Genomic DNA, 25514 nt, shown 5'->3' with positions numbered 1-25514 from the left:
CCCCCTTATTCCAGTTCACGTCCTCCTGCAACTTCAAACTTGTGTTTCCTCTGTAGAAAATGTCAATGTTCAAGTAGCCAGTTGCTTAGAAAAGTTCTTGAGACAAGGCTGCCTGGCACTAGGATTATGTTGCGGGGTGTTATGTATTCCACGACTGTGTTTGTTTTCTTCCTCTAGCTTCAATCTAGAAGACTTCTCTGACAATTTGCCATGAGTTCTCCAGCTTTTTAACTCTCTTGAGAATACTTAGGCATTTATTGAAAATCAGTATTATGTAGTGCTACCCTGATCCACTAGAAGGCAGAATTCAGTTGTCTGCATTTCATGTACAGTGTAATAATCCTACCATCCATTGTGTCCTGCCATGTCTCAGAGGATAAAAGGAAAATAATTTGTTACCCTTTAAAGCTCTAAATGAATTATTAGCATGGAGAAGAGAGATCGTGATGATATTTTGAGTCTCTCTGATTAGTCTGTGCTCAGTATGAGACAAAACAGCAGATGGAATATTAGGAGTTATTTTTTTTTTTAAAAATTTGAGAACAAAATGGAAAAACTGTCACTGGAGATTTCAAAAGCAGCACTATCTGTCATGCACTAAATTCCATTCTTGTTCCCCCTTCCACCATGGCAAGAAAAGGACACTTTTTAATCCAGCTATAACAGAGCTAAATATTGACACCTAATATGCTCTCTCTCCGCTATTTCATCCTGTACAAGAATTTTTGTGCTTAGTACATACAATTTAAAGAGTGTTATCTGACATGAAAATGCTAATTATCACTAAATAAGCCAGCCTAGCAGGACATGCTGTGGAAAGGTTTTTATTTACAAAAAATGTCCTCGCATTAGAAGGTATCACAGTGCACAAGGTGATCTTTTACAGCTGTATGGGATACATGCTGTGGGGACAGATTGCTGGCCTGACCCACTAGAGACATTTCTTTGTTCCTGCATTCACAGGAATGTGAATTCACTGAATTCACAGTCTGAGGAGTGAAAAATTTAGGTATTGGGATGGTTGTGCTACTGAGAAAGAAGTTTGGTACTACCCTGCCGTGCAGTCCTGCAGCTCACCACCCTGTCCCTCTTGTTTCTACAGATGACCACTCGGCAAGAGAATATGCTTTCCCCTGCAGTTCAGGTCAGTGTTAGCAGGCTCCCAGCTGGGACAGGGCACAGACTGGTGGTAAGCAGGCAAAACATCCCACCTCTGCTCTGCATTTTACCTGTCATGTGATGTAGAGCCTTCTGGGACTGCAGGTGGAATTGGGATTGACTTACTAGTTGTGGTCACAGTTTCTAGCCCAGCTATTAATCTCAATGAAGACTAAGGCTTGAGCATACCATGGAAGGTTAAAATGATCACTTTTTATTTAATTTCCATGCAGTCCTCACAGCATCCCAAATCCAAGTACAACTGAAATGCCTATGTAAATGCCTATGTTGCAACTCATCCCATAAGATCTCTTAGTCCACAGACTCCTTCCTAAAAATTCATCAGGTACTTTGCCTTTTCTTTTCTCTTTCTTTCTACAGATGCCTCAAAGCAGGTTTCCTCCTAGTATGCTCTGACTCTGCAGCCTGAGTTTTCTGCCTGCATAGGGAAAACTTCATTGCTCCAGCTCTCCTCTTCCCTGCTGTGTTGGGAACACCTGTTTCCTTTGTCCTATGTTTCTACGTGAAAACTGGCTTAATACACATTAGTTTGGGAGCAGGTGAAATAAAGTATGTGGAACCTGGAAAGAAGGCAGTGACTTGACAGTTGATGAAGACTTCAGTGCATGAAAAAGAGGGAAACACTGTGCATGTTGTGATTACATACTTTGCGTTTGGTCACCATAGTGATTTAAATCTTTCTCCTCCCCAAGTCCCATCTCTGAGCTCCCTTTTCAATTCAATTAACTCAATAGTTGATCTGCAACCAAACTCCACGCAAAAAAAACCCCCTGAATTTTAAACCCTGGTCTGGTTTACTACCTGACCCTGTGAGTCATTTTTCTGTCACAACTGAAGAGAGATAGCAGACAAGGGAATGCTATGGAAGAAATACTTTACCAGTTTATTCAGACAGAAAAGAACTGTACAGCAAAATCTTATGAAGGGAGGGCATGAACCAAAATAACACTCACTGCACATTCAATGCATGTTTAGACTCTGACAACACCTAGTCCCATCCTGTCAAGACATCAACCCAAACGACTAATCCTTACCTGTGGCACTACTTAAAAAAGACAACAATCTAAGGAGTTTCAGGATGCAGCACAAGCAACAAGACAGCAGAGTGTATGCAGATGGCCAGCGGGATTTGCAGTGCCATGAGGGAGATAGCACTCATAAAAAGGGGAACACTGGATAAGAAAAAATCTTATCTTAATCTGGGTACTAGTTTTACAGAGCTGATTGCCAAAAGAGAAATTACCAGGACAGTCATACCAAAAATTTGAAGTAAGGGATGAAGTCAACAAGCCCAGGGGCAATGGAAAAGAAGTCAACAAGATAAGCTTCTAAACAGGAAGTACTTTGGGAGAAAAAAAAAGGGGGAAAAGGAACATAAAGTGAAGCAGGTCATGTGACAAGGACTGGTTGTGTTGTCCCTATGTAGTAGCCCTTTGCCTGATCAACAGAGCTTGCAAAAGGACAACAAATATTTTTTTTTTCTCTGACCATTCAGAACAATTGGTCCATAAAGTGAGCAGAACCAGCCCTTCCACACGGGGACAAAAGGAAAATAAAAGTCTCACAGCAGTGCTTAACGAGCATTTAGGGGAGGTAGAAAACCTGAGGAACCAAGTGACATATTCTGTGAACAGCTGATGCAAAAAGAAGACAGGGTTGAGTTCAAGGAAGCAAAAATATGAAGGGACAAGCCTCCAAGGATTGTAGGAGTCAACAGAGACTGTTCAATGGTGCTCTGCAAAGGGAGCAAAGCAAGACCTGTTGCCTCTCCTGGCTGCCTTCCGGGCAAGTCTCTTTCTCTGGATACTTGGGCTGGACTGGAAGAGCTTTGGGGTCAAAGCCCCCTGATCTGCTGAATTTCAGATAGGGAGGTTGTAAATAAAACCTGAAGCCTGTAACCCAACATGCTCATTTTGTCCATAAGCCAGGCTCTCCCATCTCTAAATGGACATGTGCCAAGGGTCTGCTTTACAGTTCATGGGATCAGATTGCCACAAAATTAGATCCCAATAGAAGCAGCCCACCAAGATTCCTCTGCTTCTGAAGACAGGATGTCTTGGCACCTTGTACCTGTGTGGAGCAGCTAAGTGAGAAAAACAAGTGTGTGAAATATGAATACAAACAGGTATTTCCAGGCTGTGGTTTCAAATCAGATAGATGTTATTCAGCTGCAGATGAGGGGCTGAGGAAGCTGGCAAAGCAGAGAGCTGAAAAAAAGCTGCTGTGTGGCAAGCTCCCATAAGATAGGAATGTACAGTAGAAGTCAGTGAGGTCTTTGCCTCTTGAATTAAATATTAGGGAATGCAATAAGTGGCTAGTCTGTGCTGAATGGGCAATCTGATGCTTGCTTAGTTCTGTGGCTGTTGAAAAGTACTCTCTTGGTGACATCCATAGGAAATACCTTCCAGAGCAAGAAAGGAACCTTTGTAATGTGTAAGCAAAAGGTAGGGCTGGTGGCCAGGAGACTTCCTTCCATCACCTCTCTACAAGCAGCTGTGTGGTCTTGGTTGCCCAAATAGTCTGGGGGCAACTGGGAAATTCCATGCAAAGTTTTGCTGATTTAATCTGTAAAAAAAAAAAAAGGTCCAGAAAAGCATAGTGTATGCAGCAGCTAACAGGCAATCTGGTCACCAGCATCTCAGTCAGCAAGGGATTTTTCTGCAAAGAGAAGCTTTTAAAAGGAGTGGGAAGTAAGCCCCTTGAAAGGAGGATGACTGTAAGCACACAAGATGGCTCCAAATGGATTCTGACCTTGTTACGGCACTATTATAAAAATAAATGGCATATTAAAAATCTGTACGTGAAAAAGGTAGTCTGTACAATGAGCAGTCCACCACAAGAGGCAGGGTGTTCCTTCTGAGATACCTGAAGGTGATGGTCTCACTTCCAGGCTGAAGTGAGTAAATGGGGGTGGAAAAGGGAAAAAAGACCAATGCAGTTGCACAGACTACATGTCTATTTATATGCCTGTACTATAAGAACCTGTACGGCACAGTAAGCAGGCTCATGCTTATGCTACGTGCTTTTTATTCACCTGTGTATAAGGTTCATTTACTACCACTGTCTTCCTGATAAATTGGAAAAAAAACCTCTTGAGCTCGGAAGGTGCACTTTTCCTTCAGAGCCACTGAGTGTCACCATCGCTCCGTGGCTTGCTCTGCAAGACGCCGTTTCTCCAGGGAATAAACCTCCTTTTTAAAAACGGGCTGGAAGGGGGGGGGTGAGGGAATTCGAATGAAAATGGGCCGCTTCTTCCTTCTTCCCAGAGCTGCGAAGAGCTGCACCTAAAACGTGAGCTATCTACGCAATGAATTCTGCCTTATGTGTAGGCAAAGCATTTGACAGGTTTCCAGCCAGACCCTCTAAACCAGGCTTACAATTGGCAGCATGATCCTCAGTGACAACAATTACGGGACTGAACAAGTGCTTTATCGGGAGACACCAAAAAGGCTGGGATCTCACCATCTGGGGAGCAGAATAGACATTGGCCAGGTGCACCTGCTTTCCCTGAAAGTATTAAGGGCAGCTGAACCTGGTGGACTGAAAGGTCCAGTGGCTTCCTTTTTTTCCTGGGTCAGTGGAGGTGAATGAGAGCTTTCTTGTTTCACACCCCAGCAGTAGCAGAGTGGTGTGCCAGACCACAAAAGACTTGTACACATAGGTTAATCTGACGGGAGACAATACTTCAGAGACAGCCGTATGAGCACAGTGTCACTGGCCTGATCCTGTTCCCAAGGATCAGCACTCAGAGAAATGCATTTTCATAGGTCTCAGGTTTTTGGCCCTATAAACTTTTCATTCTACTTGCTGATTAGACAGACCACATGCACAAAACAAAGAGCACAATAACACGGGAAACAATTAAAATAATTTATTAAAAATGAAATGCAGGCTCCGGTGATCAGATACGCATCTTGTGCAGACAAACATACTGATTGCATTTGACTGGCTTTGTTTATACCTACTTTCTCTCCATTTGATCCACCTTGATCCTACCATTTCCCTGCCTGTGATTTTTACCCCAAGCATATCAGTGCAGTTTTGAAAACCCTAAAATTCTCTTTATCGGTCTCAACATTCCCCCACAGCTGCTAACTACTCCCCCTCGTAAGTCCTAAAGCCTCTTTATTGCAGTATTTTCCCCTAGTCGTATTGCAGTAACTGCCCTTCGTTTGCATACATTCCAGAGTTTCCTCCTTTGAATCCACTTCAGTGGGTTTTGCAAGTGGGACAAATGGCTTAGTCGTTCATCCAGTTGTTGGGGCTTTTAGGCGTGGTTGATTCACAGGGATTACTCTTTGCTGGGTTTCCTGCCTTGTCATTGTTTCTTTGTTCGCTGTCTGACCTTTTGTTTTGAATAACCTTAAATATCTCCTTGAAAATCAGCCAGACGGTTTTCCATCTGAATTGAAAAAGAACCCTCAGCATTTAGAGCAAGTATGTTTGGTAACAGCCCAAATGCCCTCCTGTACTGTGTGTTTTGCTGCTTTTTAGGCAGCAGCAAATATTATTCTGTGATTCTAAGTCAATGGGAATTGACTGCAATTCATAATGGGAATTTTTTCCTGTTAACTGATAGCCCAGCACTGTCATTACAGAGCCAGATGCAACTTTCTTGCAACATGAAGGTCAAAGATGCCATTTGCAGGAGTATTTATGGTGCTTATAGCTCAATGGTGCCCGAGCTTCTGCACCTTGTACATGTGGATGGAGCGTGACGCATTCCTGTTTGTCTTTTGCTGCATCCCACTTGTCCTTGATGCACGGGATGGCATTCTGAAAGGAAACTCATCAGCTCTCATCAAGACGAGCCACTGGTCTGACCCGATGAGCATTTATTTTCCTAGAAACAAATATGTTGATCGTAAAATCATAGAATGCTTTGGGTTGCAAGGGACATTAAAGATCATCTACTTCCAAACCAAGAGGGCATGGGCAGAGACACCATCCGCTAGACCGGATTGATCAAAGTCCCATCCAAACTGGACTCAGACACTTTCAGGGATGGGGCATACACAGCTTCTCTGGGCCACCTGTGCCAGCGCCTCAGTACCCTCACAGGAAAGAATTTCTTCCGAATAGTTAATCTAAACCTGCTCCTCTTCCTTTTGGAGCCATTGCCCCTTGTCCGGTCACTGCACGCATACATATTTCCTCTCCACTTACCATCTAAAGATGACAACATTACGGTTAAAAATTCATAAGTTTGCCATAGTCAACCACTCATAGCCTAAACCAGCCAACTGACAGGCAACAAACTGATGCTCTTTGAGAGTAATCAAGAGAAGCAAGGCCCCAGTGCCTGCACTTGCAGCTTCTCTTCTAAAAGCTGCCAGCGAGCTCTGGCACTGTGGTTTTTATGCTGTTCATGCAGGTTTCTACTGTGCACCTCTACGTGGTACACATGTAGAAGGCAGAAAGCCTCCTGCTGTGATCCTGTTTGTTCACCAAAGCTTGTTGCAGGTACCAACACAAACAGTAAACAATCTACATTCTTCTCCCAGGCAGCTGAGGAGAGGACATAGTCTTTAGCTGCTGTGCCAGGGGATGTGTAGGCTGGACAACAGGAGGAATTTCTTCATAGAAAGGGTGATTCGACATTGGAATGGGCTGCCCAGTGAGGTGGTGGAGTCACCCTTCCTGGAGGCGTTTGAGGAAAGACTGGATGTGGCACTCAGTGCCATGGTCTATTGCCATGGTGGTGTTCGGTCACAACATCATGTTTGGACTCAATCATCTCAAAGGTCTTTTCCAGCCGAACTGATCCTGTGATACGTAAACTGACTAACACGTAACACGGCTGATCAGTCTGCAGAAGGACGGACGGTAAAGCCAGACCCGGCAGAGGGGACACCCGGCAGAGGGGACACCCTCTCAGGCTGGCGAAGAGCGCTGTGTGCCCGCCGAGCAGCCGGGCTGTGACTCTCATCAGCACCGAGATGCCCCGGTGCCAGCCCCGCAGGCCCAGCAGGCAGCAGCGGGCGAGGAGCGGGGCCGGGCCGGGCCGGGCCGGGCCGGGCGCTGCTCCCGCCGCCGCCGCCGGACCGCGGGCTCCGCTCCGTCACCCGGGCAACGGGCAAGCGGCGCCCAGGGAGGGCACCACGTGCCCGGAAGCGCCTCGAGGGAGGAAGTGACGGAGCGCCGGGGGAGCCCCAGAGGCCGAGATTTAAAAAAAAAAAAGAAAAAAAAAGAAAAAAAAACAACAAAAAAAATCAAAACAAGGAAAGGAAACAAGGGATTAAAAAAGAGGGATACGGGGAGAGGGGCGGGCGGAGCGCGCGCGGGTTCCGCCCCTTCGGGGCCGCCCCACCAGACCGCGGCCCCGCCGGAGCCGCCGCCAGGTCCCGCCCCCGGCCCCGGCCGGCGCGGGATGGAAGTTGACAGCGGCGGCGGAGCAGCCATTGTCTGCCCGGCCCGGCCCCGGGCAGCTCCCCCGCGCAGCCCCGCTCCCTCCCCCGGGCAGCCGCCGCCCGGCTCCGGGCATCCTGCGGCGCATCCCGCCTCCCGCCGCGGCGGGGCTGCGGGCACGGCACGGGCGGGCAGGGCGCCCGCACGCCGTGTCGGATGAACTTTGCTGCCGGAGTTGCCGGCGGCCTGGGTGGCTGCCGCCGCGCTGTCCCCTTCCATCCTCCCCTCCTTCCATCCTTCCTTCCCTCCCTCGCTCCCGCCGCCGGCCGGGCGAGGCGCTCGGCGGGGAAAGGCGGGCTGGGCACCGAGGGTGGGGACCAGGTGGTGCGAGGGTCCTGCAGTGCTGCAGCGTCGCGCCCGCCGCTGCTTCCAGAGCATCCCAGAGCAGAGCCAGCTTGTCCCGGCAGTCCCACACCTCTGCTTGTGTGGCTTGGAAACTGTTGTGGAAACATATAGTAGCAGCAGCGAATATGCTATACTACGGGGTGCTAGCTTTGCTTCTCCAAACGTGTGGTGTAAACCCGTGTAAATCTTACTTGTTTCCTAACTTAGCTTCTCAAGGATGAAGTGACAAAACCACTTAGGAAAGTTGGAAAATGTTATGCAGGCAGCAGTCATGTCCCGGGGGAATGGATGGGGGGAGCAAGTAAAACTTTTCAACCTCCTACCTAGTGCTTAGTGATTAGAGTATTGTTTGGCTTGACTTTTGTCTGCCCTTGTGCTTGAGAAAGGTCAGGAACTTGTAGATGGGCCACCTGTGGTGCTCTCGGTGTGTGCTGAGATCAGCAAGTGTGGGTTAGGCTCTGGAGTGGCCCATGTTCTCATGCTTGTATGCTGCCTGAGCCCGTTTTCTCCCTTCTTCCCGTCCTTTTTGCTTTGTGGTCATTCCTGCCATGGTGCTAAAAAGCTTTTGTATCCTTCTGTATCTGCCTTTTGGGGATACAGTTCTAGCTGTTGTTCAAAGGTTAATTTCCAGTAGTGACCACGTTGTTAACTGTGTGTTGGTTTTCCTTTTTTGGTTTGTTTGTTTGGAAAATCCATGGTTTAATAATTTTTAGTAGGTTATCCATCTCACGGAGCAGCTAGCTGAGTCAAGTGATGTGATAGCCCAGTGATCACCAGGTTTTTGTAAGAGGAAAGTGCTTGGGGATTGGAGTTGGGGGAGGGGAGAGTGTGTAACTCTCCTGTTTTGTGTAGAAATGGGCTGTGTTTGGATCGGATTACACTAACATGGAGCTGCATCCTTAGATGAACTTGCCTGGGGAAATGCTGTGCCTTTTCACTTTTGTGTTTGGAAAGAGTTTTGCTGGATAACTCTCCTTGCTGTAAGTGACTTGAAATTCTTACTGCCCTTCTGCAAAGCAAGTGTATGGTTCTCTGTCCACGTCTCCAAAAGGCCTTCTGTCTACAGAGAGACCAAAATTTTTCTATGTCTCATGCCAGAGGTGTTTCAGTAAGATTCTCTTTATGCTAGGACCTGATTTTAATAAGATCTAGATCAATATGGGACTCAAAAATGCTGGAAATCTTAGGAATCCGTGGTGCTGCTTCCTGAGGAAATACAGACTGACTGGTGGAGCAGAGCACCAAGGCGAGAGCTTGGCTTCTCCTGGTGAAGCTGTTGAGGGCAAGGGTGTTTGCTGTAGCTAAAGTGAACATCAGTTACATCCTTTCCTCTCTCACGGGCACTTGAGGCATCACAAGTAAGGTAATTCAACTTAGTGATCTGGCAGAAAATAGGGTTTTAGGGTACCTTTTCTGCAGCTACCAAGTTGATCTAATGAGCCCCAGAAGCAAGGTGAGGGAGGAGGATCTGCATTGGGAGGTTGAGGTGGGCAAGGGAACATAAATTGTCTCGTAATGGCATCTGAGCTACTGGAGAACTTGGTGCAGTGTGTATACTTTCATGTGCATTTTAACCCCACTCAAAGTACTTTATCCACCACCGTGTCATTCTTTCAAAAAGTCTGTATTCTCTCCCTTCTCAGTGTTTATTTTCAGGCTTCACTTAATTTTTCCTCTCGGGTGAAGATCTTTAAGGCAGTTGCTTCTCTGAGAGCTTTTATATTCTAGGTAGGTTTATTGACAAGCTGTTTCTAGCTGAAATAGGGTTGTGCCTGAAGACAGTAGTGGCCAGTTAGGAGGAGATGTGTCTCAGTTGAGGAGAAGGTGGCTGCTGCTGAAGCAGTGCAGGAAGTCAGTTTTGCATCGGCAGGGAGATGCCTGGGCAGGGCTTGAGGGCAGAGGTGAAGAAGTATTTGGAAGACCAGCCTGGACCAGCAGCACTCTGCTTGCCAGTTAAATAATTTTTCAGATTTTCAGGAGCAGCAGTTCCCTGATTTAGCCACCCATCCTCTGCAGAGTTAATGCTGTTGTCCTACTTTAAAGTCATCTGTTGCCCTTAGCACCATTTCAGAATTTAAAAAGTTGTCTGGCTGAGAGTATTGTTGTGCCCCCTTTTCTGCTGCACAGGTCTGTTTGCTTATACATCAGGAAAATGTTTGGTGAAGGTTGTAAAGCTCAGAATCTCTGGATTTAAAAAGGGGTAGATACAGGGGCTGTGCTGGTGCTCTGGCTCCTGGAAGCTCATTTACAGGGGTCTCATTTAGAGGTCTCAGATATGCTACAGAGGAACCAGCTGGTACTTTGGAAACAAATAGGCTGTCTTGGTGACAATAAGACTTAACCAGAAAAAAATTTAAAAATCTTACATGGAGTTTTAACCTTCTAAACAGTCAGGTTGGTTTTCTTTTGTTCCAGTGGAATTCTGTTTCAATTTTTCTCCCTTTTCTGACTCTAGCCCCTCCTGCTCCCTGTGTAGCTCATGTTTCTTGCTGCAGGAAACACCCTGATCATCTCTATGTGCTACTCTTCTGCTAAGCACTCTCTTCAGTCTCACTTCTCTTCCTCTTACCTGATGAAAGCCTTCTCCAGTCCTTTCTCAGTGCTGCAATTAACTGCAATTCATCCTTCTGCTGCTGGAAGGTCTCCCTGGTTCTGCATGACCTCTTCAGCAGCTTTTGCCTCACAAGTGTTGCCAGTGAACACTTCATCCACTCTGCTTCTGACTCTGTTCCTCCTGAAAGGAACTTGCCACCACAGATACCAGCTTCTAATCTAATATTCAAGTTAAGATCTGTTGTGAGCAACAAGTAGCTGGAAAGTTCATGTGATCAGAAGAAGAAAGAGTTGAGGACTGAGGGCTAAACTGAGGGAAAGAGGGACTTGGTGTCAGTAGGGCATTGGAGCTGAGGGACTGGAGGAAGAGAGGATCAGAAATTGCCAAAGTGCATTGGAGGACTGGAAGCACAGTGCAGTTTGCCTCAGTTTGCTAGTCTCTATTGAAAGGAGAGGCGGTCAGGTCTGTAACCAGAATTGTTTCAGTGAGCTGCAGCTGCTTCTTCATTCCACTACCTTTTTAAGAGTTCAGGATACTGAAGCTTGCAACTATAGCATGGCTATAAAAGTATGAGAATATGCACATTACGTTTCTGATGGTGGTAATAAAAGATTTAAACTGTGAGTAAGATTTCTGGGTGATTTTAGAACCCCAGCTTCTCTGGACCCTGCAATGTAGCAAAGATTTGCAAGGAGACTGGTATTGAAATATTGTAGTACAAAAGCTGTGTAATGTAGTGAAATACAGTTTGGTTCTTTCGCAGCCTGACTTAGTTTCCAATTCTTTCAGTGTAGATCTGGAGTCCATCTCAGCCTGAGCTCCTGGGATCCTGTCGCCATGGAGACCGAAAGTGAGCAGAACTCCAACTCCACCAGCGGGAGCTCCAGTTCTGGAGGAAGCACCCGGCCTCAGATCTCGCAGATGTCTCTCTATGAGCGACAGGCAGTACAGGTGAGACATGGGTGTGCTCTGGGATGGCAGTGCATCACTGGAAGGTGGTGGTGAGCCCTTTTGTGTTCCTCTGCATTGTTGTGTGTCAAGGTGGGACCCTGCTTAGAGGACTGTCATCTTTTCAGATTTAGAAATTCTTAAGCTAGGCCTGATGTTTAGTTCTTGTAGCCTGAGACTTCATGTTTTATAGGTTACTCCTTCGTTGTCCAGCCTCCTAGATTTAATCTGTACTGTGATCCAATAGATTGGTTTTGGCATGCTGTTCTAGAGCAAACCAGTTTACCATCTCCGTTCCTCTATGCCTTCCATACACAAATTGTACAGGAGCACTTGTCTGCCTGTGTGAGCATGCACATCCCCAGATTCCTGAAGTTTATTAAAATCTTGCAAGTGTGATTCCCACTGTCCTGGAATACACCTGTGATTCATTGTGTCACCAAATTTGTAACTGTACCATGGATTTGCATGTGCTAATCTGGTGCCTGCTTCTTCATGTGCTCTAGGGATGTTCTCATGGCTTGCTTACTTTGTCACTGCTCTCTTCAATCACATTTCAGCAGCATGCAGATTTTGCCAATTGGGTTTTCTTCTTTATCTAGGCCCTGCAGGCACTCCAGAGACAGCCCAATGCAGCCCAGTACTTCCATCAGTTCATGCTCCAGCAGCAGTTTAACAGTGCCCAACTTCACAGCCTGGCTGCTGTCCAGCAGGTGAGTTGCCAAGAAGCAGAAGGAAAGGAGTTGGATCATTCTCTGGGGAAGATCCAGAGGTTGTGTTTTTATCCAGTGCCTTGTGCACCGAGTCATCCTGATCCCTGATGAGACAATGAGTTCCTAAACACATTGTTGTTTAGAGTTAATACAAACATCCAGTCAACTGGAAGCCTGAAACAAGGATTAATTTATTTTTTTGTCTACAGAGCAGGGGAAGATAAAATTTGGCATCACCATCAAGGAACTTGCACTTCACAGGCCTATTACTACCCCCTGCACCTTCTTTAACTAAAAGATGGGTGGTTAAATCAGCAGTGGATGCAGTAGTGCTTAAAAACCATTAAAGGGATCAGTGGGTATTTGCTTCTGTGAGAATAAACATTTGTGTTTGCATGAAATTTTAGGCAGTGTTCTCTGAAATTTCTGTCTTGGAACTTAGTAGCCATAGTTTCTTTACCAGCAGGAGGGTAAACCTGTCCAACCAGGAGGCTGTCTCTAATTGACACATATGCAGATCAATATAAATAAATATATTTTATAATATATAAATGTTGAGTGGGGTTTTTTTCTTTATCAACTTTGCTCACCTACTAGACTTAATCATCAGTTCAAAATGGATTATGTGTGACATGAATACATTCTTTTTGTGTAACAATACCTCAGTAGCTGTACTCCTTGGCAGTTAGTCCAGGATGGCATTGTTCTCAAAATTCCTGACTGCAGTCTTATAGCATAGAAGAAATAGAATCCTCCCCTCAGTTTTGCACAAATCTTAGTTACAAAACTAACTAAACTCATTCAGGGGAATTCCCCTGGCATCAGAGAGGGGGAAATAAATCTATCAATATTTATGTTCTTCCACAAACCATATGCTCTCTAATCTGAATTTTGTTACTTGAAGTGCTATCACTGCGTTGCTACTAAGCTGCCTAATTAGCCCAACAAATTGCTAATATTGTGGGGAACGTCTGGGTGTTAACAGTGGATTCAGCATGGGGGTGAGGGTTGCAGTGTGTAGTATGACAGGCTGGGCAAGAGTAGTGCATGCACCCATGGGTGGAAGGACCAGAGGTCATACACTCTCAGGGTAAGGGACTAGGTGTTCTAACAGAGCCAAGTAATTGGGCTGGATTGAAAAGTTTGTTCAGGCACTCATTTCTCTGCCAATCTCTCCTGCAGGCTACAATTGCAGCCAGTAGACAGGCCAGCTCCCCCAACACTAGCACCTCGCAACAGACCACCACCACCCAGGCTTCTGTAAGTAAAACTGCTCCCTCACATACATCAAAACCTCCCTCCCCACCTTGTTCTGGCTCCTCCTTGTCTTTTAGGATGCACACAGCTTCTGAGAATCCTGGGAATCAACAAGATGCAGACAGCTTTGAGGATTTGGGATGCTGTTGTTATTGATGGGGCTTGAAGAAACCAGATAAGGTTTTTGGGTGGGTGATGCCTCTTAGCTGGAAAAGTAGACATGGATCTCTGTTTGCTGAGGCTTTGGGGATACATTGTCATGGATTAGCAAAGGATCAGGACTTGTAAGAAGGAGGAGTCGTGAGTAGCTTTTGTTTTAGGTGGAGCAGTAGTTTGTTGAATGAGAGGATGTCTGGTTTTGTAGCGAATGTCGAGGAGCTTGGATTTGCTCAGAGAGTAGAGGAGTTGGTAGAGAAGGTTTTGTGGGTTTTTTGCCTTTACTTGGGAGGCTGGAGGAAATGATGTATTTTTTTGGATCTCTTATTGCAGTTGCATGCTAACAGTGATTCTCAAGCTCAGCATACAAATGAGGTCAGTATCCAGGGCTCTGGCTAATGTAGATTGCCTGTAGGACAAGCCCTCTAAGAGAAGAACTTTCTTCTTCTTGGTCCCCTGTGGGATACAGGAAAAAACTGTAAAATGTCTGTTCTGACTGTACCCCACTAAGTGTATTTGTACTTATTTCCTGGCCTCCATCTCTTCATATGTGATTTAAGCTTTTTTTCTCTTCTAAGATCAACCTTGCCACCACCTCAGCTGCTCAGCTCATCAGTCGGTCCCAGAGCGTGAGCTCCCCAAGCGCCACCACGCTGACGCAGTCTGTGCTCCTCGGGAACACCACCTCACCGCCTCTCAACCAGTCACAGGCACAGATGTACCTGCGGGTAAGAGATGTGCATCAAAATGTGCCTGACCGTGAGCCCCACTTAGCAGCCACTGCAGAGTTTCACTGCTTGCGTTTACCAACACCTGCAGACTAACCTAGCTTTAAGAATGTTGCTGTATGTTTTAAAATTGCATGGGGAGGCTCTCATCCCTGAAACCATAAGTTTGATTCTGGGCTCAGCCTTCGAGAATGTTAACAATGTGTGTCTCTACCCTGCATAGATGTTAAAGGTTCCATAGCACTTGTCACTAGAGTGTAAATGTGAAATACATGTCCTAGACTTGAATGTAGCTCACAGAAATAAATCTGCTCTTCCGGTTCAATGCTGGAACAGATACATAGTAAATTACTCTTCCACTGCTTGCTCAGCTCAGGGATGTAAGTCAGAATTCAAGTAAGCCTAGACAAATAAATCAATGTGAACAAATGTCATCCTTTTAATTGCTTTGAAGTGCAGCTAGGTAGAAAGCATTAGGCTTGACTGTGTAGTCAAGTCTGGGGTTTGGGTATCTACTTGCAAAATATTTTCTGTTTTCCAGTTGACTTCAGGTACAGATTGTAATCCCCTTCTTTTCAAGCAGCACTAATCTTGGATGTATGTTTTGTATCACTGTTGTTCGACCAGTTCTAGATACACAGCCTTGGGCAGTCTGTGGGAGCTAGCCCAGGCCTATGTTAGATAGAAGAGTGCTTGTTTCCATAAGGAACCTGTTCCCAGTTTTCCTGCTTCAGAGGGTTATGTTCAGTGTTACAGTGCAGGGAGGGTTGGTGATTTTGCAATGTGTGACATTGCAGCCTAGTGTTCCTTTATGATCTGTTTGCTTGTGGTTTTTTTGTCTTCCTTCCTCTCTTCTGCCTCCATTCCTTTCACTGCACATCACCTGATCCTCAACAGCCGCAGCTGGGGAACCTGTTGCAGGTGAACCGGACCTTGGGCCGCAATGTGCCTCTCGCCTCCCAGCTCATCCTGATGCCCAATGGGGCTGTGGCTGCTGTCCAGCAGGAGGTACCACCCACTCAGTCTCCTGGGGTCCATGCAGACACAGACCAGGTCAGTGACCCTCCTCCCTTTCCCCTGCTTCTGCCACACCATGCTCTGAGCTTTGTCTCAAGCTGTCCCTGTATAGCAGATTAGAGCTATTTTATCCCCAGCCCTTGTCCCTGTGCAGGCAGGAGATTTTGTCACCATGTTTTCATGTTTGCTTTCTGCCTCCAGAGATTAAATTAATTTCTGCTTAAAAGTTCTGAGGTGAGCACAGGCTGGATCAATCCCATCTTCACAGTTTCTTGGTTGTGATTGTGTGAAAAGAACTCTTGTGTTCTACGTACAGTTTTCAGTCACACTGCAATTAAGTCTTTGCCTGAGGTAGTATTCCTTCATCCGGTTGGTTCATTGTTGTAAAGATGCCAAGGACTTGTCTTATGCAATTTTTTTTGAAGAAAAGTCAGCTGTGATCAAGTTTTGGAGATAATGTGGCATTTGGAGTGGAAGTAAATACAGAGGATGGTGGCACCAAAATGCAGAGTAAAATTGAAAAGGGTATGGGCCACAAGTAGATCTGTGGCCTGGGGCAGGCAGGTGGCACAAAAATTGAAAATGAATGACTGGTCTTTAAAGGGGTAACTCAGTGCTTCTAGAGCTGTGCTGAACTGCCCATGGCAGGGTATGGCAGGCAGGTCTGAAGTCTGTCCCGTGCCCTGGAGAAAGACCATGTCCCCAGATTTTGTTCACAAAGTGCCACGAGATCTTTAATTTCCATCAGAGATTGGGCAGGAGAGAGTTCAGGATAATGTGCTTCTTGGGGAGGGCTGTGCTGAGCTCTGCCCTGCAGTGTTAGCAGCTCCTCACACGAGACCTGAGGCATCAACTCAGCCTGCATCCCAGCAGAGTGTGTTGCTTACATGTGCTCTGTCACGCTCCTGGCAAGTACCACGTATAAAGCGCATGGATTCTGTTTGGTGTGTGTGTCTCTAGGTGCAGAACTTGGCTGTGAGGAGCCAGCAGACCTCTGCCACTAACGCCCAACTCCAAGGCTCTGCTCAGAAGACAGCCCTGCCAGGAAGCTCCCAGGCTTCGGGCTTACCGCAGGCCACCAGCACGGGCCAGACCATGGCGGTGGCCCAGGCTTCCTCCAGCGGGGCAGGCCAGTCCCTCAACCTGAGCCAGGGAGCTGCGGGCAGCAATGGTGTCTCCGGGGGTGTGGTGGCCAGCGCTGGGAGCCAGCCCCCGATGGGACTGAGCCAGAGCTCCTCAGCAGGTGCCGCTGGCAGTTGCCAGAGGAAAGGCACCGGCGTGGTTCAGCCGTTGCCGGTGGCGGCTGCCCAGGCCGTGACTGTCAGCCAGGGGAGCCAGACAGAGACGGAGAACGCAGCTGCAAAGAAGGGTGACACAGACAGTGCTGGACAGCAAACGGTGGGCATGAACCTCACCAGGACCGCTACACCAGCACCCAGCCAGACGCTGATCAGCTCAGGTAAAAAACTCATCCATTTTTTTCTCTTCAAAGTCATTGGGCCTTCACAAGAATGACATTCAGAAGCCTGGTGATAAAAGGTTTTCCAACACACCTCCCAACTTTGGTCCTCCTAGAGACTTGTCTCAAAGGTTTATCCCTTTCTGTTAGCACAAGAAGTTGATTTAATCCCTCATGTCGTCTGCAAGTAAGCTGTCAATTATTTTGGAGTTTACTGTCTCAAACTAGTGCAGTGGCTGCCTTATTTTTGTTGTTGTTGTTCCCAGCTGCACTGTTGCTAACTTTTGTGCTCTGTTTTTCTTACTCTGTTTTTGTATAGCAACATATACGCAGATCCAGCCACACTCACTGATCCAACAGCAGCAGCAGATCCATCTGCAGAAGCAGGTGGTGATCCAGCAGCAGATAGCCATTCATCACCAGCAGCAGTTCCAGCACCGCCAGTCCCAGCTCCTCCACACAGCCACCCATCTCCAACTGGCTCAACAGCAGCAACAGCAGCAAGCAGCATCCCTGACCCAGCAGCAGCAGCAGCAAGCTCAGCCTCCGCAGCAGCAGGCTCCCCCTCAAAACCAGCAGCAGGCACAGACCCTTGTGGTGCAGCCTATGTTGCAGTCCCAGCCACCGCATTTGCAGCTCCAGCAGGACAGTCCGTGCCAGCCAGCCACCAAGTCACCCGTTCCTATCCAGTCAAAATCTCTGGTCACCCCCATCAAACCCCCTCAGCTTGGGCCTGCCAAAATGTCAGCCACACAGCAGCCTCCGCCACACATCCCAGTGCAGGTAGTGGGCACTCGGCAGCAGGGCTCAGGCCAAGCCCAAGCGCTGGGCTTGGCTCAGATTGCTGCAGCGGTGCCGACGTCCCGGGGAATGCCAGCTGTAGTCCAGCCTGTTTCCCAAACCCATGCTGCTTCCCCATCATCGTCTTCAGCTCCAGCATCCTCACAGGAAGCTCCCCCTCTCACCACAGGGGTGAATTTGGCACAAGTTCAAGGCACAGCCCACATGGTGAAGAGCCCAGCTTCCTCTCCAGTTGTGGCTCAGATGCCAGCAGCATTCTACATGCAGTCTGTCCAGTTGCCAGTAAGTGATACCATTGAGAAGGAGAATAGCATATGGATTCTCTTTGTTCATTCCTAGGACACCAATCGCAGTCCAGGCCCAGGTCAGTGGGATGGGATGGGTAAGGGGTTTGGGGAAAGGGATGTGGAGACTTTTTTACCCTCAAAAACACTAATTCCAATCCAACCCTGGGGGTTACTGACTACAAGCATTTCTCTTCCACATTATCATTCAAAGGCTTGCATGAAGTTGATAGATGAGACTCAGAGCCTGCCCCAGCTGGGGTGGGTGTCCACATCACATACTGAGTATCCCATTTTACAATGGGGTTTGGTCCATCTTGGCTGGCTGCTGGATGACCACCAAGTTGCTGCTCCATCACTCTCCCTTCACAACATGAGAGGAGGAGAAAAATACAGTGAAAAGCTTGTGGGTTGAGATAAGGGTGTGGAGATCACTTTCCAATGACCATCATGGGCAAAATAAACTCAGTTTGTGGAAATAATTTATTTTACTGCCAATTTAGTATAGGATAATTGAAAATAAGCACAAATGCAAAAAACACCTCCCCCTCTTCACAGGCTCAGCTTCACTCCTGACTCCTCTACCTCCTCCCCCTGAATGGTTCAGGAGGACAAGAAATGGGATCTGTGGTCAGCTCATAAGGTTTTGTCTCTCCCTCATGCTTTTCCCTTGCTTTAGCATGGGGGAATCCCTCCCATGGGATACAGTCCTTCATAAAGTCCTTCTCCAGTGTGGGTCTTCCCCACAGGCTGCAGTTTTTCATTAACTGTTCCAGTGTGGATATTTCTGGGTTACAGATTCCTTGGTGTGTGGTACCAGCCACTGACTCTAGGCCTCAGAGGATTCCCTAGCAACAGGCTATGCAGAGGAAAGCTCAAATTCCATAGGCCTTGTCCATGCTGTTGTGAATTGTGCAGCTAGGGCCCACCTAAATCCCTAAGACAGCAGCACTTTGCCAGCTCAGATCATTGAATCATAAATAATTGGAGTTAAAAAGAATCCTGAAGATCATGTAATTGCAGCACCCCTGCCATGGGAAGGGACACCTTTCAGTGGACTAGGTTGCTCCATCCAACCTTGACTTGAACCATCCAGCCTTGACCTCCTTAGCCAGTTGCTGAGACTCTTTCTAAACTCTGCTTCTTCAGGAAGGTGTCACAGGATTTGTCTTGACTTTTAGAGCAGGGGGTCAGTTCTGCTCCTGGTGAGTGTGTGTCCCCTACTCTTTCGACTCTTCATTGAAAATTAACTGATTTATCCAAAAAACCTGTTTGGAAACTGCTGGGTGAATGCCATTCCATTTCTTCCTGCAATAATCCTTTGAGGTTCACACAGTGTCTTGGTCTTATACCAGTGTATCAGCATGACTTGGGACATCAGATCCTAGTCTGTGGCATAGTAGTGAGTCTCCTCAAGCTTTGTTCCTTGCTAGGCAAATGCTCCCAAGTAGAGGTAAGTACTGAGGGAGCTAGAGACATCTCCAGAAGAAACCAGGCTGGAAATCAAATATGGTTGAGCGGGATGCTTTGTGTTGGTTTTTTTTTTTTCTGGCTTGTTCTTTGCTTTGGAGCTTTTCTATCTGTTTACATGTTCTGCTTTATTCATGCAGGGCAAATCTCAGACCTTGGCAGTAAAGCGCAAGGCAGAGTCAGAGGAAGAGAAGGAGGAGCTGGCCAGTGTCACCACACTCCTGCCTGCCAGGTCCTCTCCTGTAACAGACAGCCCCAAAAACATGGAGGAGAAGAGTGCCCTTGGAGGTGAGGTACAAAGGAGAGCTCTGCTTGTGTGTGCTAATGACCTGAAGTAGGTAGAGCAAAGTTAGCTCACTCCTGTGCTGTTAACTTTCCAGATAATTCTGATACCGCTGCCATTGCAACTCCAAATGCCACGTCAAGTGAAGGAGTCTCAGCCACCCCCACCTCTGCTTCCACCCCAAACTTGGCATTGATGTCACGTCAGATGGGAGACTCCAAACCTCCTCAAGCCATCGTCAAGCCCCAGATCCTCACACACATCATTGAAGGCTTTGTCATCCAGGAGGGAGCAGAGCCCTTTCCAGTAGGGATATTTTTGTTGTGGGGGAAGAGGTGTAGCACTTTCTTGGGAGGGTGGTGGGCTTTGATCTTTGCATAGGAGTATCTTTCTCCATGTTCCAATTCTGCATTTTTAGCCTGAGACACAGACAGTAAAGAGGAAGGGAAGGGAGGGCGGTGTCATAAATGAAGCAAGGCATTAAGAGACGTCATTAAAGAGAAAGGGTTTGAAGGAGTAAAACAAGTGTTGCAGCAACTGCTTACTCCAATTGTCACCAAAGCAATAATTAATGCAAGAATTGTAAGGAGGCCCTCCTCTCTGTGAGGGAAAGAAGCATTTTGAACAGGCAGCAAGTAAAATTGAAGTAAAGAAGGGGAAATAGAGTTACAAGGAATTGGACATTGTTCAAGACAGATAGTGCTTGGGGATCTTTAAATGAACAACCAAGCCTGTGAGTCAGGAAGCAGTAATGACTTTTTTCAGCATCTCTTCTTCCCTATTAGGCAGAGAGATTCTTCTGAGTTGAATTTTGAGCTGCACATACCTTGGCAGAGGGTGGTGGACACAGGGAATCCTTTACTAGTGGGTCCAACTCATTTTCTCCCTATCCAGGTGGGTTGTTCTCAGCTGCTGAAAGAATCTGAGAAACCACTGCAGGGAGAGGCTCCTTCTGGTCAGAATGAAAACCTGTCCAGCAATTCTCTGGGAGAGGATAGTGCTTCCATGGGTGAGTTTCAATACCAGGAGGACTAGCTAGTGTTGCTGTAAGTTTCTGCTCTGTATTACTAGCTTAATGCAATATGGACTTGTATCTCTTCCTGCCAGCTCCTTAGAGATTTGACCTATGGAACCAGGATCTCGCTTTTTTTGAGCACCAGAAGACTGACAATGCTTTTTTTGTTGTGAATATAATTTAACACTTCCTGTGTCAGTAGTAAGCAGGAGATGCTGAACTGTACCTGTCTTTAATGACTGTAGGCTGTGAAGGATGTGTGGACAGAGCAGAGTGATGGAGATCTCCTCCACAGCCTTGTAGGATGTGAGGAATATGCTGGTTTTTGTTTGTTCCATTAAGTGGTACTGACCAGGACAAAAACACTGCTCTGTTTGATATCCTGGGGTCCTAATTAGCAGAGCTTGTGCTTTTCTTTTCCAAGTCGCTTCCCCAAGCTAACTACTTACTAGAGTCAGTAGAAAATAGTGCTTGGCGTCTGTCTGCTCAGAAGAAGAGCAGTGGAATGGGGAATCATTGGGTGTGTGATATGCTTCAGTTCAGATCACCAACTGGTGTGTGTCTCTGTATCTCGCCAGAGCTTGACAAGAAGGCAAACTTGTTGAAGTGTGAATATTGTGGGAAGTATGCCCCAGCAAGCCAGTTCCGTGGCTCCAAGAGGTTTTGTTCCATGACCTGTGCTAAAAGGTAATAAGGAATATTACATCTTGCTGTTATCTGTGGCTACATGTTTGCTGGAACTGGGCATGTGCCCCTTCTGCAAGTAGTGTACCGCCTTTCAGTACATCTGATCCTCCCCCTGTGGCATGCACTGGCCACAGAGATCCTTTACCACTCTAAATGATTTGTAAATGCTTCTAGGTCTGCAAGGGTGGATGTGATGCTGAGTATAAACAGGATTTCTGGCTTGGTCAGAAAATGTACTGGGAAGGGGAAAATTCTGGGGCTGTAAAGAACCTCTCTTCAGAGAAATGTACCTTTGACTGACTAAATAAATGCATACTGGTAGCTGTCTCATCCATTGGTACTAGACAAAGATACAAGGGAGCATTGGGGAAAAAACTGGGGAAAAGTTAGACTAGTCATTGTTGCCTCTTGTTGATAGCAGAGTGCTTGTTGTGGGTCTTTTTTCCCTTAGGGGAATTACTTAATTGACCCTTCAGATGTTAGATGGAGACTCTGGTGTCTAAATATTGCTTGTGTCAGAAGTCTGGACTGGCTCCTTCCAAGGGGAAGTCTTAGAAGGAGGAGGAACAGAACTTGATGGTAAAGAGGAGTCTTATCCCCATCTAGAGCAAGGAGAAGTAGTTGGTTTAGATACTTGCTGCTTGCTAACTGCTGATGTGCATCTGCTTACTTGAGGTACAATGTCAGCTGCAGCCATCAGTTTCGGCTGCAGAGAAAGAAGATGAAGGAATTCCAGGAAGCCAACTATGCCCGTGTGCGCCGACGGGGACCACGGCGCAGCAGCTCCGAAATCGCTCGAACAAAGATCCAGGGCAAGCGCCACAGGGTAAGGACACACACCTGTCAAGGCAGGTCTGTGTAGGGTTTGTCCCTTCTGGCTGTACCACTTTGTCACAGTGGATGCAGTCGTGCAGGATGAGCCATGCTGACACAGTTGTTACACAAGGCACGGGGAGCTGCTCTAATCCCTCATGGACTGCAGGAAGTGTATTCACGTTTGTACTTGTTCTGTGCGCTCTGTGTTCGCTCCCGTGTGCATCTTGAAGGTCTCAGTGAGTGAGACCAACTGACAGCCTTGGCAGAAAACAATCCACTTTTCCCATTTGATTAGCAGTCTGTCACATGAATGACTTGAATTGGGCAATAGATGAGTTGAATGAGCCTCAGTTCTGATGTGAGGAAGAGAGGGGAGCTCTTGTGTCAGCTGCCTCTGTACCAACAGCCTGGGACAGTTGTTCCAGACTGTTGGGACAACTTCTGCTGCTCCCAATGTCTTGTTTTGCAGCTTGCAATCGTGAGTTTCTTATAAAACCCCTTTCATTTGTTTTCTTTCCTCTGGGCTTGTAGGGCCAGGAAGACTCGAGTCGAGGCTCTGATAACTCCAGCTATGATGAAGCTTTGTCCCCTACATCTCCAGGACCCCTGTCAGTAAGGGCCAGTCATGGAGAGAGGGACCTGGCAAACTCTAATATGGCCCCCCCTGCCCCAGATCTACATGGCATCAATCCAGTCTTCCTGTCCAGCAATCCTAGTCGTTGGAGTGTGGAGGAAGTGTACGAGTTCATTGCGTCATTGCAAGGTGAAGTTAAGATCCTCTCCTGCACTCCTGTGATCCAGTAGCATGGGGAGACTGGGCTCAGTGGTGCCTACTGCTTTTGAACATGTTTCTGAATTGGAGTAGATCATGGAGATGGATTCTCAAGATTTATTTCTCAAGTAGCCTGTGTGCTCAAGGAGACTGTGGACTAGAGTTGGGAAAGGGGTTGGTTAGAATCTTAGCTTGCTTTTCTGTACCTGCCAGAGATGTGGGAGGAATGAGGGGAGTGCCCAATGCACATGTATTTCTCACTACTTTTTTTTTGTTTGCTTCACAGGGTGCCAGGAAATTGCTGAGGAATTTCGGTCACAGGAAATTGATGGTCAGGCCCTGTTGCTTCTGAAGGAGGAACATCTCATGAGTGCCATGAATATCAAGCTGGGACCAGCTCTCAAGATCTGTGCCAAGATCAATGTCCTCAAGGAGACCTAAGAACTCTGAAGCCAGAGGTCTCACTTTTGCTCTGACCCCAGGGCAGCTGCCAGTTTTGGAGCATCCTGCTGGGGCAGGGAAGAATGGGACAGTCCCCTGTGGTCTTGCATTCAAGAAGAATGAGAAGGAATTTAACTGATTGAAACTGCCAGGCACAAGCCCATCTCTTGGTCTCTCAATGGTGCTACAAGGTTGAGGAAAACTGCCACCTGGGGCCTTTAAACAACTTTCCTTCTTCCTGATTTTGAATATGCCTCCCCTGTATACACCACATAAAGATGTTAAGGGGATCTCTTTCTGTCTTAAAAGACTTCTGAAAGGGAATTGCCCTCAACCCTTTCTGCCACAGCAGATCTGCTAGATCTTAGCTTTGAATATCATTGCCAGAACTCAAGGCATAGAAAGAGCTGGCCCCACACGGACAGTGGGAGCACCTGTGCTTGGGGCTTTTATGAAGGGGAAATAGCACATTGCAAGTGTCAGAAGTGACAAACAAGAATTTGAGTAAAAGGGGCTGCTGCTATTCCACTTTTAAAAATACCTAGGCTGCTCATGAACTGGGTTTAATAGCCATTCCAGCATGCATACCAAACTTGAAGGCCTGTGGCAATAGGAGCTGTCTTGTCTTCACTCTGCATGTCTACAGGAGACAGTAAAGCTAAAGTGTTGTGGCAGCTATTCACTCCAGGTGCTCCTCTCAGAACCAGTCAGAGGATTTTTCCTGAGTACTTATGACAAAGTGATGGGAAACTCAAAGGGGAGGGGATTGTTTTACATTAGGGAACCTTGCAGCACGAGGTCTGTCTTCCCATTGTGTTAGAGTATAATTTACAGATCCAAAGCAGTCTCCAGAAGCACCAAGGCTTTTAATTAAATGGGCTGGGGTTTTGTTTTGTGTGTTTTCTTACCAGTTTGTATTCTTTCCTTTTTGTGTCTGTCTTTGTTATCCTCAGGAGAGCTTACAGGACAAAATTTAGGCTGACAGGATTGTACTGCTTGCCTCAGGCGTTTTGGTTTTTTTTTTTTTTTTGTTTTTTTTTTTTTTTTTTTGGTTAGATCTTAGTGTGGAAAGTGTGTTGTAAAACAAGTATTTCTCAGTTACAAGAAACCAAACACACACCCTATAAGAACTGAATACTGATCTTTTGATATGACTTCTCATTTCTAAAGGGTAAAATTTATGTTACAGGCTGATTTTCTCCTACTCAGCCCCTCCAGGTTTGCTTAGGGGTTCTTTGGTTGTTTTAATTTTTTAAGGACCAAATGTGGTATTCTGCAGTTTTGTAGCCAAATTGCCAAAGGTGAAAACCTGGGCAGAGTTATTCTCTTCCACAAGCACCTCTGCTTCAAACAGGCAAAACACCTGAAGGAATTACACAGACTGTGAAGAGGTAAGTGCCCTCTAGAGCCAAATACCTGAAAGCAAGATGGTGTTACAAACCATGTATCTCAGCTTTTCTGTTTTCAGAAGTTTCACGTGAATATTTGAGTGAAACATAAGTGTTCTCTGTGTTAAGCACCTACTGTTGCAGGAAAGCTGTAGTGGCATGGGAGAAAGCCTTATAGCATAGATAGGAAAACATTAGAGATCTTTAAAATGGGCTCTTTATTGACCCATGTTAGAGAAAAAAAGAGGAAGGAAAGTGCTTAGGAGATGGATAAAATGTGGCAGCAGCTTCCTAGTCTTAACTGTGCTGCTGAATCTCACTTTTCTGACATCCTTTTTCATGTGAGAAGATTGAGGCTTTGTGAATGTAAATAAGCCCAAAGGAAGCTGCTGGTGCTTGCTTGCACCCTGGTACCACAGTTTGGTCTGATGTAACTTGGGGACAGGGGAGGGGGAGGTTGGAATCAGCAGTGAACAGAGAAGGCTGCCCTTAAACCATTTTATCCTTAGCAGGCTGGGTGTGGTACAACTCCTGCTTAGTTTGACCCTTGGCAGGGTAGGCAGACAGGTAGCCTGCCACTGTTACCAGCTACTCCTGAGGACTGGATTTTATTTCAGTCAAATGGGAAGGCTTCACTTCTTCATTTCATGTTCAGTGTTCTTAATAAAAAAATGCTTGATCAGGCTTTGCAGGTCTGGCTGCTTTTTAACCCCTGAGTGTTTGGAAAGTACAAATCTCATCACTAAGTTACTTTTGACTGTCCTTTCTGCAGAAAAATACAGAGCATAATCCA

At 46.7% G+C, this 25514-nt stretch overlaps 2 protein-coding genes across 3 annotated transcripts in view; both read left to right on the top strand.

Annotated features, from left to right (window-relative positions):
• The window catches only part of LOC121349830 (alpha-2-macroglobulin-like protein 1), a 28026-nt gene extending 26461 nt beyond the window's left edge, over positions 1–1565 (top strand). Inside the window, exons 36-37 of the mRNA XM_041460602.1 lie at positions 1103–1144; positions 1540–1565. Coding sequence (XP_041316536.1) covers positions 1103–1144; positions 1540–1565 — 68 coding nt within the window. The remainder of the gene's footprint in view (positions 1–1102; positions 1145–1539) is intronic.
• A 9716-nt stretch (positions 1566–11281) lies between these two features.
• PHC1 (polyhomeotic homolog 1) lies at positions 11282–25405 on the top strand. 2 transcript variants are annotated; one of them, XM_041460598.1, is made up of 15 exons: positions 11282–11437; positions 12037–12147; positions 13330–13407; positions 13894–13935; positions 14139–14288; positions 15186–15341; positions 16266–16764; positions 17084–17847; positions 19460–19607; positions 19700–19908; positions 20497–20611; positions 21196–21304; positions 21980–22130; positions 22652–22883; positions 23179–25405. In XM_041460598.1, the coding sequence occupies exons 1-15, from the start codon at positions 11324–11326 to the stop codon at positions 23331–23333; spliced, it is 3033 nt and encodes a 1010-aa protein (XP_041316532.1). In that variant the 5' UTR covers positions 11282–11323; the 3' UTR covers positions 23334–25405. The 2 variants fall into 2 exon arrangements, with proteins under 2 accessions (XP_041316532.1, XP_041316533.1); XM_041460599.1 differs by lacking the exon at positions 13894–13935.
• Positions 25406–25514: the final 109 nt, after the last annotated feature.

This window comes from Pyrgilauda ruficollis, unplaced genomic scaffold, assembly GCF_017590135.1.
Source record: "Pyrgilauda ruficollis isolate IOZ18807 unplaced genomic scaffold, ASM1759013v1 scaffold146, whole genome shotgun sequence".
NCBI lineage: Eukaryota > Metazoa > Chordata > Aves > Passeriformes > Passeridae > Pyrgilauda > Pyrgilauda ruficollis.
The sequence above is the reverse complement of the archived record's forward strand: the minus strand, read 5'-3'. Positions and strand labels throughout refer to the sequence as shown.